Genomic DNA, 16,292 nt, shown 5'->3' with positions numbered 1-16,292 from the left:
ACTTGCGGAACGAATTAATTTCGTCTTGCAAGGCACCACTGTATAAGTATATCCGATTGACCAGCTTCAAACTTAGAGCCTCAGAATACTCTGGTATAAAATTCTGAACAGCAAGTTGTTGAGGAGAAGGGAACTGTGAGAAACTCTTGAAACATCACAAAAAAAATCTGCCTAGACAACGTCTTTAAGTACTGTGGTTTGGCTCCAACATTACTAGTGACAATCCTCTCTCCCTCTCTCTGGATCATCCCACAACAGCAGCTAAGCTTTTCACAGAAACTGCAAAATCTATCTGTCATTCTGCATCAACTGTTTTCCAAGTCACTGCCTTTACAAAGTCTCCCTCAGAGAAAAAGAATCACAACAGGAAGAATCTTCAAATTTACAGTCATTACTGCTTATGTGAAATGTCCATAATAAAAGAATGCATGTGCAGATGAAGAACCATGGTCATGTTTATATTCATATATCATACAGAATATTAATCAGACATTTTATCAGCCAGCAAAATAATTTTATTGAGCTATCATGACTTTGTGGTGTTGGCATAGAAAAGAGGACACACATTCTTTTCCTATCTTGTAAGTGAATATTTCAGACTCAGGAATGTCAGGTAAACATCAGAAAACCAAATTCAACTAGCTTTGCAATCCTGAACACATAGTGCAATCCTATGTATGTTTATGCAGAAGTTAGCCACACTATGCTCAGAGGGACTTACTCATAGGTAAATATGTATTAGAATGCATTTTTACTGGGAAGTTGCACTGAATTTAAGGAGCCATACTTCCAAGTAAACATATCTAGGACCGTGCTACAAATCACTTTTTATGGTGTAGAATTTTTTTAAGGCCCTCGTTGTTTAATAATAAAATATTTTGATTCAATAGAAAGGGCTAGGCATATTCTGTCATGTACTTTTTAAGAAGAATCTAGAAATTCATTCAAATGCAAGTTTCTAGCCCATATGCTGTTGGGAAACACCCAGGTATGTAATCTACAGTGTAATACTATCCAGAAGTAAGTCCTATTAAATTCAATAGGCCTTATTCCCAGGTAAGTGAGATTAGGCTTGCAGCCTTAGGAGCTTCATGAATACAGAACTTGTATTACCTATTGTTAACTAGAAATTTCTGGCTATAGCAGAGGATTTTCCAAAGCCTACCTCATTTGCTCGAAGGCAAGTGAGAGACATGTTAAGAATACAAATTAGAGAAGCTAGCAATCTTTCCAACACAGCCCAAATTCCGAGGAGAGTCAGATTATATATATGGCATATAAAGGGCAAGACATGTTTTCCTAAACACTCAGGATTATGTATTTGTCATTTATATTTCTGAGCAAACACCACAGTAACAGAGTGTATCTGTAAAGTGCTCCTCATTCTGCTTCTCTTGTACTCTTTGAAAAAAAACAAACAAAAAGCACCATCATTGAATCTGCCAGAGCTGGAGGAGGAAAAAAAAACAAGCACTTGCAGTATGAAATGGTGTTTCAACCACCCACACAGCAAATTTTGTATTTTCCAGTTTGTGATTCCTGTACTGTACATTTAACAATTTAAGTTTTAACAATGCTACTCTTCCAGTGCATAGCAACTATTCTATAGCAGGCTTTTCAAAATAGTACCACCTGATACCAACACAGACTGTTCTCTATCTGTCTAAAGTCAACAATGACTTCCTCAAACTGCAATTCAGCTCAGTAGTCCTACTGTGGTTCGTGTACCATAACTCTCTGGCAAGCATGACGAACCACAGACTCCCCTCCATCAATGGAATTGGGCAAGGATCATCCTCATAGTTGTGTTGCGATTCAGAGGTCCACAGACTTCTTTGCTTGTCTCCAGCTTCTAGGTTGGGTGGAAAGTTGGGACGTGCTTACAGAACTACAGTGCCAAACAAGCCCCAGCTTTCCATTCCAGAACTGAAAAAGGACAGTGGGTGTTTGTTGTTTTTGCTGGTGCACTTCTGAGACACTCACAGCTCAACAAAACAAGTTCAGAGCAGTGGTGGCAGCAATTGTCCCTGCAACTGCACAAGGTTCCCAAGGCTTCCTAGCTGTGCAGGATCATCCCACCCCTCTTCAGTCTGGGGAACGGGCTTGTGAGGAGATTTCACCCCTCCCATATCCAAGAATCTCCTGATGAGTCTGCTGATTCTCCAGAGAGGAGGAGCAGTGTACTTATCCTGCTCCAGGACCACATCAAAGAGTCAGTCAGTCAGTCAGTGTGTCGGAAAGAGAGAGACTGAGTGTTAGAGATCGTGTGTAAAGATAAGGTTGCTGCTAAGAGCAGCTGCAGACACTCAGTTGTAGATAGAATAAAGAAGATATTCCAAAGAGCTACTCTCCGAGTCGTTTATGCTCTGCTAGACTCTGCTGTGCAACGACTGTCTTCTTGTGGGAGTGAATCCGGTGCTCACAACTCTGAGCTGTGAGCCCACAGCACTTTGACCTGTTCCTGTGCAGAAGGTGGTCTCTGGAAGTGCTACCCAGCTCGCCTAGCCCAGTCGGGGCTGAAGTGGATGAGTCCAGTTGGTGACACTGGCTCAAGGGCGATGCTGACAGCTTGGGCTTCCTCTGCAGCACAATCAGGAACAAATTTCCTTTTCCCACGTCCAAACATGGAGGTATGGAAGAGAGTGGGTGATTTTCCTGGCGTTGCACTGAGTTTCAGATGCAAGTCTGAACATTCTCTTGGTGGCTACTAATTTTTGGTTGCTTAGGTCCACCCATTTTTTTTGTTTGCTTGTTTGTTTCCTGCCCAGTAGTGGTTTTCTTTTGTTATCTCAACTAAGATGGGATGGGGAAAGATTTCTCCCAGAATGACACTCTCATCCTAAAATATCCTTCCTACTCACATTCAAACCACTACATTCATTGGTCTGGAGAAATAAGAGGATGTGGGAAGCCACTCCAGGCTTCCTTTCCAGAAGTCCATTATTTTATCACATACTAGATGGCATATTTGAAAGTGAGAGGAGAAATGCTTGTTAGTGTAAAGCTGAACATGTGTATAATCACAGAAACCAATTGTTAACAGCAATCCATGAATCAAATGCACTCAAAAACCACAACAGCATTTGAGGATGAGTCAGTGACAGCAACGTTGAATTCTTCTCTGGAAAGTACATCTTTCATTTCAATGTTTCTAATGGTTTATTTTTAAAGTCTGTTAAATAATGTTTTCCCCATTTTCAGAACTTTAGATATTTCAGCTGGGTAGTTAACCAAGTTAAGGTCTGTTGGATGAAACCAACTTTTAAGTAGCATTTGATATCAAGTAATAGCTGGTGGGCAGAGCTATAATGTGAATCATGCATTATTATAGCTCCTTTCCCTACTACATAGAATCAACTGGTATTTATGCTTGTTATTCACACCTACCATTTCCTTGTGATTGGGATAAAAGGTTTGCTCAATTAAAGGAAACTTCTCTGGTCCCAAGGTTCTGTAGATGGACACCAACTGAGCAAACTGCAAAAGAAAATAAACAGAATTCTAAGCTCAAAGCTCAAAATTACTTCAGCACTGTTATTCAGCACCATAATTACTATCTATCAAAAATTCAAGAGCCTGTTAAAAGATCCCTTCTAGTTTACCATATTCTGATTACCCACCTACAGAAAAAGAATGTATAAAAAGTAAAATATGCAAGTGCAAATGATGGAGAAAATAATAATTTCATACACCTGTATTGTTTTGGCAATTCCATTTTCTTTTGAGCCTATGGCCTAGCTAAACTAAAAAGGCCTGTGCCTACTTTTTACAGTATAGAACAAGCTGCTTTTAAATATTGTATTTAGCGAATGTTTGTTTTGGGACACAGAAAAGAATAATTATGCTTAATCTTGAATTGTTTTGTAGATAGATAAAAAAGGATATTAGGAGACATTTAATGAACAGGAAAATTAGTCAAAGTCTTAATAAAGAAAGACACCAAAAATGATTATATGTAATTGACTGATATTACAATGAGGAGCTAAATGATTTTGATTGGTTCAGGATGATGACACTGAGTTGCAACCGCTATGGGAAGACTGCTGTGATTCTTTGAATGGTGAATGTAAATCACATGTGTAACCTGGGAGTGTTTAAGAATCATTGCTTTGGATACAGCCCTTCATGGCCTCTCTATGATTTTTAAGGAGCCTGACCATAAGTATATTTGTATTCAATAAAGGCCTATTCTTTTTACTTGGAGCCTGCATCATTTTCTTTGGGGTTTCTGTGAGGGATACCTCCTATCTAGGAAGCCCTTTCAAATATCTCCAGCACCGATTATCCCACATGAAATTAATGGCACTTAAATTTAGAAATGTGCACCGGATATCAGCACTGGGTATTTAGCATTGCTCATCTGACAAAGTTCTGCACAGATTTTATACAGTGCAGCTCATCCCAGTGGGGCACCCTGTCACAGTCCTGCTTACCATGGAACAATTGAAAGCTCACTTTAAGTACCAACGTTCAGGTGTGGGGCAGCTGGGCATGCTTGGTTGAGAGTGGCGTCATAGGCCAAACCAGGACCCATGCCGGACCTAATTTCTCACCCCAATGTAGAAGAATTTAGAATTGGGGTTCCAAATAGGAGAATTTCAGTGCATTTTTCCTATGGGATTATTTTATAAGATTGCAAAACCACCAGCCATTCAACGGGTTTTTAAGGCAATTCTCATACACGCCACACCTATGAAGGAGAACTTAATTCCATATGCCCTCATTTCCAGTCTTCAAACTATGAAATCTCAGTTGCAACAACAACACCCTTGACTCAGTCTTGTAATCACAGCAGCTATCTTTGTGGGACTTCTCTCAGCAGAATCAACAGCCCTCCAGAGCCACAGCAACATTGGAGTTGAGGATTGTGCTATGCTCTAATCACACACTTAATTCTCCATTAACAAAAATGTTGAGCCTCCAACAGGCAATTTTCTGCCGCCAGCCCACATAGTTCAGCTGGATGCGCAATGACACAAAACATAATAATAATAATAATTTTTATTTATACCCCGCCCTCCCCAGCCAAGGCTGGGCTCAGAGCGGCTTACAAGCAATAATAAAAACAAGATGAATGATTACAAATTAAAAACAAAAATAAAATACAACATTAAAATAATGGAACATTAAAATATTAAAATGTAGCCTCATCACAGGAGGAGAAGGAAAAGGAAAAAAAAAGAGAGAGGGAGGGAGGGAATCAAATTGGCTCCAAGCCAAAGGCCAGGCGGAACAACTCTGTCTTACAGGCCCTGCGGAAAGAAATCAGATCCTGCAGGGCCCTGGTCTCATGAGGCAGAGTGTTCCACCAGGCCGGAGCCAGAGCTGAAAAGGCCCTGGCTCTGGTTGAAGCCAATCTAACTTCCTTAGGGCCTGGGACCACTAGGGTGTTGTTATTTATGGACCTTGAGGCTCTCCGTGGGGCATACCAGGAAAGGCGGACCCGTAGGTACAAGGGTCCTAGGCCGTGAAGGGCTTTAAAGGTCAAAAGCAGCACCTTAAATCTGACCCTGTACTCCACCGGGAGCCAGTGCAGCTTGAAAAGCACTGGGTGAATATGCTCCCATGGCAGAGACCCCATGAGGAGCCTCGTTGCAGCATTCTGCACCTGCTGGAGTTTCTGGGACAGCTTCAAGGGCAGCCCCGCGTAGAGCGAATTACAGTAGTCAAGCCTGGAGATGACCATCGCATGGATCACTGTGGCCAGGTCGGGGCGGGAAAGGTAAGGGACCAACTGCTTGATGCGGCGAAGGTGGAAAAATGTCGCCTTGGCTGTTGCTGTAACTTGCGCCTCCATGGAAAGGGAGGCGTCAAGGATTACACCCAAACTCTTAACGGAAGGCAATGGCACTAATTGGGCCCCCGCAAGAGAAGGGAGTTGGTACCTCATCCCCATGCCGCCCCGACCTAGCCATAGGACCTCTGTTTTCAAAGGATTTAGTTTCAATCGGCTCCCACGAAACCATCCAGTCACAGCTTCCAAGCATCTGGTCAGTGTGTTCGGGGCCGAGTCGGTGTGGCCATCCATCAGCAGATAGAGCTGAGTGTCATCAGCATATTGGTGACAGCCCAGCCCAAAGCTCTGGATAATCTGGGCAAGGGGGCACATAAAGATGTTAAAAAGCATCGGGGAGAGAATTGCGCTCTGCGGCACTCCACACACCAAGGAGTGGCGCGACGACATTTCCCTCCCTAGTGCCACCCTCTGTCCCCGACCAGAGATAAAAGAGCACAACCAGTTACAGGCTATGCCCTGTATCCCCACGTCTGCAAGGCGGTGGTCCAGATGATCATGATCGACCATGTCAAAGGCTGCTGACAAATATAAAAGGATCAGCAGTCCTGACCCGCCTCAATCCAGTTGTCTACGGAGATCATCTGTTAGGGCGACCAGAGCCGTCTCCGTCCCAAAACCAGGACGGAAACCGGACTGAAATGGATCTAATGCTGATGTTTCCTCCAGAAACCTACCAAGCTGTTCAGCAACCGCTCTCTCAATTACCTTACCCAGGTATGGAAGATTTGAAACTGGGCGGTAATTGGATAGGTCTAAGGGATCTAATGAAGTTTTCTTTAAGAGTGGACACACCACTGCTTCCTTCAGTTCCCCTGGAAATGTCCCTGTGTCAAGGGACAAATTGATAATTTCAACCAGGGGGGTCCGCGCAACATCTGGACACTCCCTAATCAGCCAAGACGGGCATGGATCAAGGAGGCAGGTGGTGGGCCTACCAACTTGGAGGAATCTATCCACATCAGTAGGGAGTATGCGATCGAAATGGTCCAACACTGGACCTGAAGTCAGTCGAGGGGCCTCCAGTTCAGTCACTGTATCTAAATTGGCAGGGAGGTCATGACGGAGCAACAGGACTTTCTCCGCAAAAAAGCTTGTGAATGCTTCACAGCTGTGGGTCGAATTTGTGCTTAAATTTGGTTGTCCTCCTAAGGACGTTATTGACCTAATTATTCTAAAAAGTTGTGCCGGGCGACAGCTAGCGGATGCAATGGAAGCTGCAAAGTAAGATTTTTTAGCAGCTTTCATAGCCATCTCATAGGCTTTCATAAGCATCCTATAAGATGTTCTTGTGGCTCCGTCATGAGCCTCAAGAGCGAGTCGCCATCCTCGCTCTAGCCGTCTGAGATCCCGCTTCATTTTCCGCTGCTCCTCAGTAAACCAAGGGGCCCGGTTTCGACGGGGTCGCAGAGGGCGCTTAGGCGCGATCTCATCAATGGCTGCCAAGAGCCGGTTATTCCAGTCCTCAACAAGGTCATCTAATGAGTCGCCAGGAGGAGCAGGGTTCCGTAAGGCTTGTCGGAAACCATCAGTTTTCGCGGATGAGCCCAAATAGGTTCGCCACCCGAGCCGGGGAGGATAAGCATGAATGATAAGCATAAGTTAAAGATTTGTCACTTCAACAAATTAAAAGGAAGAAACAGCACTAGCAACTTAGGACTCTGAATCAATTTTAAATATGGCATAGTCCACGAAATGGTGGGAAACCAGGATGAGAAGATCTCTTCAAGCTAATAACTAGTGTTTCAAGTCCCCTCTAGAGCTATTTTCATTTCAACTGTATGTGTGGTAATAAAGAAAAAATAACACATATCAATATGGGAGAATCTTATGGTAATTGTGTTTTACCTGGTAACTAAACATCTGAGGTTTATAAGAAACAACAATGACATATACCAGCAACATCTATGCTTATACTTCAGAAAATTTCTAGCACAAGAGATTTTACAACATCTGTTCTTTGATCAAAAAAGAAAATGAATGTGATTCATTTGAATATTATTCAGTTCGAGTGATGTTATCTATGTGATTTGTTTTTAAGTATAAAAATAACAGGGAAGAAAAATGGTGCAGCGGGGGGGCGGGGATTAAACATCTTTGGTTCTGTTTGCAACCATCTATCTACTTTTTCTTTGGGGAAATGGATCACTGATTGTGATTCTATGATGTACGAGGATGACTGTGCTTGATAGTTCAATGTCTTCATAGATTTTACTGTGAGAATTCTTGTTCTTAGTGCATTTTCTTTGTATTGCTAGCACTTTGTCTTCTTACCTTTCTCATATAAAAGCTGTCTTTTCATCTATTAAAAGAGCTTTTCTCGAGTGAGAAGGATTGTCAGCTGAAATCTTTATGTGTGCCACCAATGCTTTGTACAGATAATAGTAAGCACTTGGCAAGAGAGCTCTTTCATTTGATAATAAAAGAATGTGCAAGATATATTTTGTTATCCTAAGAGTGGAACATTGTAGCTTTGAGTGAAATCCCTAGGTAGAGGGTACACTGAATGCTAATGCTATAATTAGAGGCTTAGATAATAACAGTCTTACTATTTTAGTTTTATTCACATGCATTTAAATATAAGCATGTGCCATGAAACAGAATAGGACATTTCTCTCCGTAATATACAGCATTTAAGTAATTACACCTAAATGGGAAATGGCCTCATGTCTTGCTTCCACACACAAAAATGAGCACAGAACTTTCCAATGGAGTCTCTCTCAGACTGCAGGACGGAGGAAGAGAGAGCAAATAGCAGAACTGCAGTTGCAGCTTCAATCTGAGTGGGAAACTGTACTAGTGGGAAACTCCTTCCAAGTACAAAAGGAGAGTACAGAATGAACTTTGGAATCCCTTATGGGAGGGCTTCCTATGGTCCTGGAAGCAGCAGACAACAATCATATAATTTCTCTCTATCCACCTTCTCTGTACCATGAATGATATCATTATATATGTTTAGCATCTTCCTCCTTAGTTGCTTCCCCCGGCTCCCAATAAAACAGTTGCCAACATTTTAACCTTTTCATGTAAAGGCCTTGCTCCTGCTTCCTGATCATTTTGGTTACTCTTTTACATACTTTGATGCTGTATGGGATGAAAGGTTATATGTGAACCCCTTCTCAGTCATTATCTTGGTGGGATACTCAGCCAGCTCTTACGGCTTTTGAATAAAATGAGCTTACTGCCATACTAATCCTTCCCCCCCCCTTTTTTTGCATTCCGTAAGTTTTGTGTTGACTGAGGTTCTATTGATCTGAAAGGTGCTGCTTTCCTTTTTTAAAAAATATAGACTGTATGGAGATTACTGGAATTATTGTATATGTTCTCTCAGTTCTGTTAATGCAGCTTGGTATGTTCTATTCCTTATCCCAGGGTCGGGTGAGAGTGGTATCCATGGATTAAGAATACGCATTATTTATTGTCAAGGGCCAGGGTGGGAACATGTGGCCCTCCAGATATTGGACTCCATCTCCCATAGGCCTCAGCGGGTATAGCTAATGCTCAGGGGTGATAGAAGTTAGAGGATAGCATCTGTAGGACCACATATTCCCCATAACTGCTCTAGGGTATTTTGGAGTTGACAGATCACTTGTCATTACATTCAATGTTGCTGTGGGTACCAGAAAAATTGTTGATGCTTGGAACGCCCTCCCCCCCACAAAAAAACCCAGACAGAAAGCAAAGATCCCTATCAAAAAGGAGACCCAGGTTGAAATCTTCACTCATGTATGAAGCTCATTATGTGCTAATCACTATCTGTAAGCTTAAAGATAAAGGACCCCTGACAGTTAAGTCCGGTCATGAATGACTCTGGGGTTGTGGCGCTCATCTCGCTTTACTGGCTGAGGGAGCCGACGTTTGTCTGCAGACAGTTTTTCCGGGTCATGTGGCAAGCATGACTAAGCCGCTTCTGGCGAAACCAGAGAAGGACTCGGAAACACCGTTGACCTTTCCGCCAGAGTGATACCTATTTATCTACTTGCACTTTGACGTGCTTTCAAACTGCTAGGTTGGCAAGAGTGGGGACCAAGCAACAGGAGCTCACCCCATCACGGGGATTCGAACCGCCGACCTTCTGATCAGCAAGCCCTAGGCTCAGTGGTTTAGACCACAGTGCCACCTGCGTCCCAGTGATCTCTAAGCTTAACAGACCTCAAAGGGTTATTGCAAGGATAGGATGGTGGTTGGGGGTGGAGACCACTTGGAGCTCCTATGAGAAAAGGTGGGGTATAAATAAATAAATGCATTTTAAAGAGCCAAAATCTGTTGCTAAAACGTGACAAAAAATATTAGAACTTCCGCATGCCGTATCTCTAAAAAGGACCTACCCAGCCATTCAGTAAAACATGATTTCATAAAATGTGATAGATGATAAATTTATTCCTAAATGACAAGCTGGTAGTAAATTTTTATAGCATAAACCCATCCTACCAGCTCAACACTCAGACATTTATGCTTTCATTCAGACTGGCATGTTGCAGCTCTTCAATTTTATGTTGTAAATCTATAAAGCCAGTTTCTTATGCAAAGGGCTGAGTGAAGAAAGATAAAAGCATCCTGGTTTTAAATGATAAGGGCATGCATGGCTAGTCCCAAATGCTAGCAACCTTTTAAAACAATAGCAGGAATGTCAAGACTGAGAAGCCTAAGGAAGAAAAATGCTGAATTCAAGTATAACTGGTTTTGTCCTTAATGCCAGCATTTTTAAAGAGCTTGCTCTAAGGCAAAGGCATCCTAAAAAGCTTATCACCTCACATTAACTTTCTGATTGCAGAAGTGATTCTATGGGCACTACAGCATGCACACACAGAGACCTCCACATGTAGTGTGGAGTGTTCCCATTCAGGGTTTAGACAGCCATGTCCCATTCCAAGATGCTCAGTTCTATTCAATTCTATTCTCCTTCTCTCCCGTTTACTGTTCTCCCAACTCCCCACCTCCAGTCACATCATCCACTGAGCATTATATGGCCACTGAGAATGTGTAGCCCTTAATGGGATGGCTTTTTATGGGGTGGTGGTGGAGGAGGAGGGTCCCCTTTAAGCTTTTGTACCTCCTTAAAATGTTTGTATTTCTGCAAACCTTGGGGTGCCCCCAAAACCTTCTGATCGCTCTTTCTGCGCTGATGACACTATTTTGGCTACAAATGGACTGCCACTTGGAGCAAATGTGGTGTTGTCGTTTGAGTGTTGGACTCAGACTAGAGAGGCACAAGTTCAAACCTCCACTCATCCAACGCACATCAAAAAAAAATTTTTTTGTATATATAAAAATTAGCCAGGGGGCAGGGAGATGTGAACATGTACACCACCTTGAGCTCTTTAGAGTAAAGACAATAAAAACATAATAAAGGAACGAAACAGCATACAGTAAAAGTGTTTTGTATTTTCACATGAGAAATTAAAATTATAGCTCTTAGGGCAATTAATGAGCCCACCATTGGACTAATATAGCGCTAACTAATGTTTTAAAAAATCTAGATGGTCAGATTTGTCATGCATCACACAAAACAGCTCCTTCATTTTCCCCAACCTTCCAATTCAAAGCGACGGTTGTCTTCAAACTCGGGAATGTCTGTCAACTTACCACCCAGGGCTTGTCACAGAAGTTGAAGATTGACTCTAGGGAGTTAACGCTAGGGATGCCAGCATAATGCATCCCGATGATTAAGTTACGGAAGTCTTCATTTTCTGCCATGCCGAACGAGTGTTGTCGAACAAGAACGAAGTCGGGCCTGAATGATCTAAGGAGAATAAGAGAATTTAAATGTTTCTTCCATAAGCTATTTTTCTTATAAATGAAAGTAATACAAACATAAGAGAATGTAAGAGAACAAAGGTTACTATATTTTTTCATATGAAACGTTTTGCACTGAAAGTCAAAGGATTCCCCCCTCCCCATAAACCCAATGTTCTTCTTTCAATTATTTGTGTTAATAAAACTGTGGTCTTATTCATGCTCACTTGGAAGCAAGCCCACTGAAATCAATGGGAGTTTCTTCTGACTAAGTATGGTTAATACTAGGGTGCACATCCAAGTGAAGAAGCTCCAGATTCCCCAGCTATACCTGGTCTACCCAAGTGACATCTCTTATAATCTATAGTGATGCAGCTCTGATCTAGCAACTGCATGCTCACTGAAAACCGTATCTTTGATATTTGTTCCTAATACACCATATTACTTAGATAACTAAAGGGAAAAGCCAACACCTGTATGAAAAGAAAAGAACAATCAGAATAATTTTTATTGCCTGGGACACTGGGGCAATCACCTGTAGGGCAGCATTTAGTAAAGCACTTTGTACCTATAAACTACAATTATTAAGAAAGAAGCAGAAAACATCTTGGGATTGTTGGAAATAAGTGCCAGGACTGAGGTGATAAGGTATGAGAATTAGGAGCACAAAATATAGGATGTTAGGAGACAACAAATAGATAAAAGAAGGTTGAATGATAGAGCAAGGAGATAGAGATACAAGAAGGCAGGATACCCTATAATATGATAGCTTTTTGGAGCATCTGAGTGCTACTGAGCCCTTTCGCCTCTTACAAGCAATATAGTCATTTCCCCTCTAATTAGGTCAGCACACATTCCTGCCAGATTACTGGTCCCAGCACAAGTGGGCTGAGAATCAGTGAATTATGAAACAGAGTGATTCTCTAACATTTGTGGTGTTGAAAGACATGCCTTGCTTTCATTTAAATCCTTTGCAATGGGCTTCCCAATTAGACTTCTCAGTGTGCAGGAAGAAACTTATGGCTCTTGTTATTCATGGGCAAAGTGACTCTATTGTACTGTATTTCCTAGATCTCAAAAAATTCACATCAGAGTAGTTACATCTGGAATGAGAAACCCGTTGAATTGTGCAGCTACCATAAAAACTGCACTGTTGCTGCCCTCTAAAAAAAGACAATGCCAGAAAATGGCAGTTAACCACATCCCCTATGACCACTATTTGTTTCCTAATTTCAGACATTGCAATTATGGTATGGGATCCCAATCACATGGAAGCATCAGCTATACCACAGAAGCGCATGTGAATCAATTCTGAAGCAGAAATCCTTGGTAGTGCAACTGAATTTCAAATAAGCTTTTTTAAAAATAAAAAAATAAAACCTTTTTCACCCATCATTTTTTAGATATGTTCTGCAATATCTTTATAAATCAATACATTGTTCCTCCCTGATGATATTTACAGCTCATGCACAGTTTGGTAATTTAATATAACATTTAATCAGCAGAAATATTTGCTAGCCTTTTGAATTACTATGGGCTTGGTCTAGCTGTATTGCAGGCATAAAGAACCCTGATGTAACGAAAGATCCACATAGGTCATGCCAGAGCTCTAGCTTCCCCATGTCCCATTGCAGCAGAAATGAAAGCACTATTCAGAGCGTTGTTCACGGAGGCTCACATGTCACAGAAATGTAAAGCTGGAAGGGACCCTGAGAACCATCTCCCTGCAATGCAGGAACATGCAGCTGGCCCACATGGGAACTGAACCCACAACCTTGGCATTATCAGCACCACGCTTTAACCAGCTGAACTAACTGCTTCCAATAATACCTTGGCATCATAATATGTATGCTCCAAGCAGGAAAGGGAAGAATAATGGGAAGAATAAGATTCTGGTATGGGGATCCCTCCAGGAGCAGTGAATCATAGAATCATAAAACTGTAGGGTTGGAAGGGTTCCCGAGAGTCTTCTAGTCCAACTCCCTGCAATGAGCCCTTTGTATGTATTAATCACTGGTGCATCACAGCACCATTTGTTATTTGTGGGGTTCCTTCCCTCTCCTATTTATTTCAAAGGAACAGGGGCAACACCTAATAAACCTTTCTTAGTACAGCATAGTAGATGACTTTATTATAATGACAGTTACAGGGAGGTAGCTGTGTTGGTCTCCCATAGTATATATAAGGATCTGGTGACTTCTGTTTCAGTGTATCTGAAGAAGTGTGCATGCACACAAAAGCTCATACCAATAACAAACTTAGTTTGTCTCTAATGTGCTACTGGAAGGATTTATTATTATTATTATTATTATTATTATTATTATTATTATGAATCATCAGTTCTGCAAAGACAGGAAGTTTTGAATAGTATTGGAGGTAAGCTTCCACAAATACTAAATCACCTTTAAAGAAACAAGCAACATGAGTCAAATACCCTAACCAAAAGAATAAACAGTTTCAGAAAATATTTTTATAATTTGAAAAATAAATTTGTCCAAAGCTATTTCACTGCTATGTCTCATTGCTATTAAGAGTTGTTCTTTTGCTTTACAAGTTACAAAGTGATCAAAACAGAGTTTGCTAAATCAGTCATAGCTACCAGGTTGTGGGGGGGAGCTTGCTTGCTTGCTTGCTTTATTGATTGATTGCCTGCCCCAGGTGAAGCCTCCACTGGGGTGCTATTGAGGCTGCCAGCCTATGTGTGTGTGTAAGCAAATGCATGTGGGTGGGTGAGGGCAAACAGAGTCATTTGACCAAGGTGGAATAAAGCCTAGTTTCGCCTCTGGCTAAATGCTGATCTAATTTAATAATTCCAAAGAACAATGTTGGTTTTAGCAATATGGTGGTTTTCGACTGCTTTAAGTTAATTTCAGTTTTTATGAGGAGCGGAAAGAAAACAACTTACCTAACAACTTTAGTGCCATTTCGGAACGCCTGCATGTCAACAGCATAATTGCCATCAGCATGAGCTATCAAATTGACCTCTGAAAACTGTGCCTGTAAGAAAAGAAAAAAAAGAACCTCGATAATCAATTGTGTCAGATTAAATTCTTCTTTGCGTATTTAATTAAGCTGTTGCTCTACTTAGGGCTAATGCTCCTATCTCTGTCATCTGAAGGAAGGAAGACTTTGGACACGTGAAACTTCTCCCTTCATTGAGGAATGTGCCAGAAGAAGTTGCTAGAAGTTGCTACAGGAGTTCTTTTCTTAAGGCACGAGTTAGCAATCCTGTTTAGAATCCTCTCCCACTCCTGGAAATATTTTTCAGGTGAAAGCCAGAAACAGTATGTGTCCAGAAAAAAACGCTATTTTTAAATCAATACAGTTGATCAAATCATTGTCTCCAGGGTATCCTGTTATACTGCCAAACAATAAGAAGAATTTCTACCACATATCAAGTACAAATGTGTGGTTTAAAAATAAGGTGAAATGGTTATCGTGCACTTGGGGAAAAAACTCCATACAAACAATTCTGGATTAATAGGAGATCAGTGTTGGCTCCTCTTGAGCACCTTTTATAATATGTTGATATAAGAACTAACTTTCAGGCCGATACTAGTCACTGTACTTCAGAAGAAAGTCATGGATCTACCAGCTGTGCAGAGTTTCTGTAGCCTGCATTTATACTGGTTTTATATAAAAGTATATGATGTAATTTCACTATAGTCCTGACAGATTTCCAAGTGATATTCATGTGTTCTTTCTTCAACAAACCGAATACTGTATTTTAACAACACATGACACAAGTGGTTATTTAGGAAACGACTGGGAGCAATCATCAGGCGTTTTGCAGTAAGCTCTGTCTCTCTGTTCCATTGGTACCAAGAGAGGCAGAGTGGAGGTAGCAATGGGCTGACTAGGGGTCAAAACTGAAGCTGAATCCAGACAAGACGTAAGTGCCATGGATGGGCAGGAGCGGTGTCTGGGAGTCAGTAGAATTTCCTGCTCTCCCCTTGGAGGAGCAGGTGCATAATTTGGGAACCATCATTGCCTAGGAGCATCTACCCCTGGCTCGGTGAGCATACTATGGCCCCATCTAGATAGGTATAACCTGGCCATAGTTATTTATGGTCTGGCAACCTCCAAACTGGACTACTGTTATGCACTTTATGTGGAGCTGTCCCTGAAGGCAGCAACAAAACTGCATCTAGTGCAAAAAGCTGCAGCAAGTATGGTGGTGGGAGCAGCAGGCTGTGAGCATATTACTCCCATATTAAAACAGTGAAAATGATTGCCACTTGTTTTCTGAGCCCAGCTCAATGTTTTTACTTTGACATTTAAAGCCCTTAATGGTCTGGCACCCAAACCTCCGCAAGCCCAACTTCCAACTTCTTCCATGTTAGCCTGCTCATGCTCTAAGATTAGTAGATGAGACCCTCTTGGTGGTCCCATCGCAGAATGATGTACCGTACATGGTGTGGTGGCCCAGAAAAGGGCCTTTTTAGTGGAGGCTCTTCACATGTGGAATTCCCTACTGAGATGTCCAGCCTCAACACTTTGCAGTTTAGGCAGTTGGTTAGAAGTGCCTTTTTCAGCAGGTGTTTGAAGGAGATACCTGAGCCTATGAATGGATTAGTTGCTGCTGTTGCTATTAGTCAATTGCTATCCAATGAACTGTTACGAACTGAGTTGTATATTTTAAGGATTGTGCGATTTTATGGATTTTTAAAAATTCTTATTTGATTTTGTTAACCACCCTGTGATCATGCTAAGAATGGTATACAAATCATGTAAATAGATAAATAGATATATAAATAAATAA

The 16,292-nt window shown here is 41.5% G+C and overlaps 1 protein-coding gene across 1 annotated transcript in view; it reads right to left on the bottom strand.

The window, feature by feature from the left end:
• The window catches only part of SYN2 (synapsin II), a 148,990-nt gene that overhangs the window by 69,305 nt on the left and 63,393 nt on the right, over positions 1-16,292 (bottom strand). Inside the window, exons 3-5 of the mRNA XM_083726815.1 lie at positions 14,436-14,527; positions 11,381-11,537; positions 3,388-3,477 (exon numbers count right to left, since the gene is read on the bottom strand). Of these exons, the coding sequence (XP_083582941.1) occupies positions 3,388-3,477; positions 11,381-11,537; positions 14,436-14,527 (339 nt within the window). The remainder of the gene's footprint in view (positions 1-3,387; positions 3,478-11,380; positions 11,538-14,435; positions 14,528-16,292) is intronic.

This window comes from Podarcis gaigeae (genome assembly GCF_964106915.1).
Source record: "Podarcis gaigeae genome assembly, chromosome: 2".
In the NCBI taxonomy this organism is placed as follows: Eukaryota; Metazoa; Chordata; class Lepidosauria; order Squamata; family Lacertidae; genus Podarcis; species Podarcis gaigeae.
Note: the sequence above shows the minus strand (reverse complement) of the source record. Positions and strands in the feature narration are given on the sequence as shown.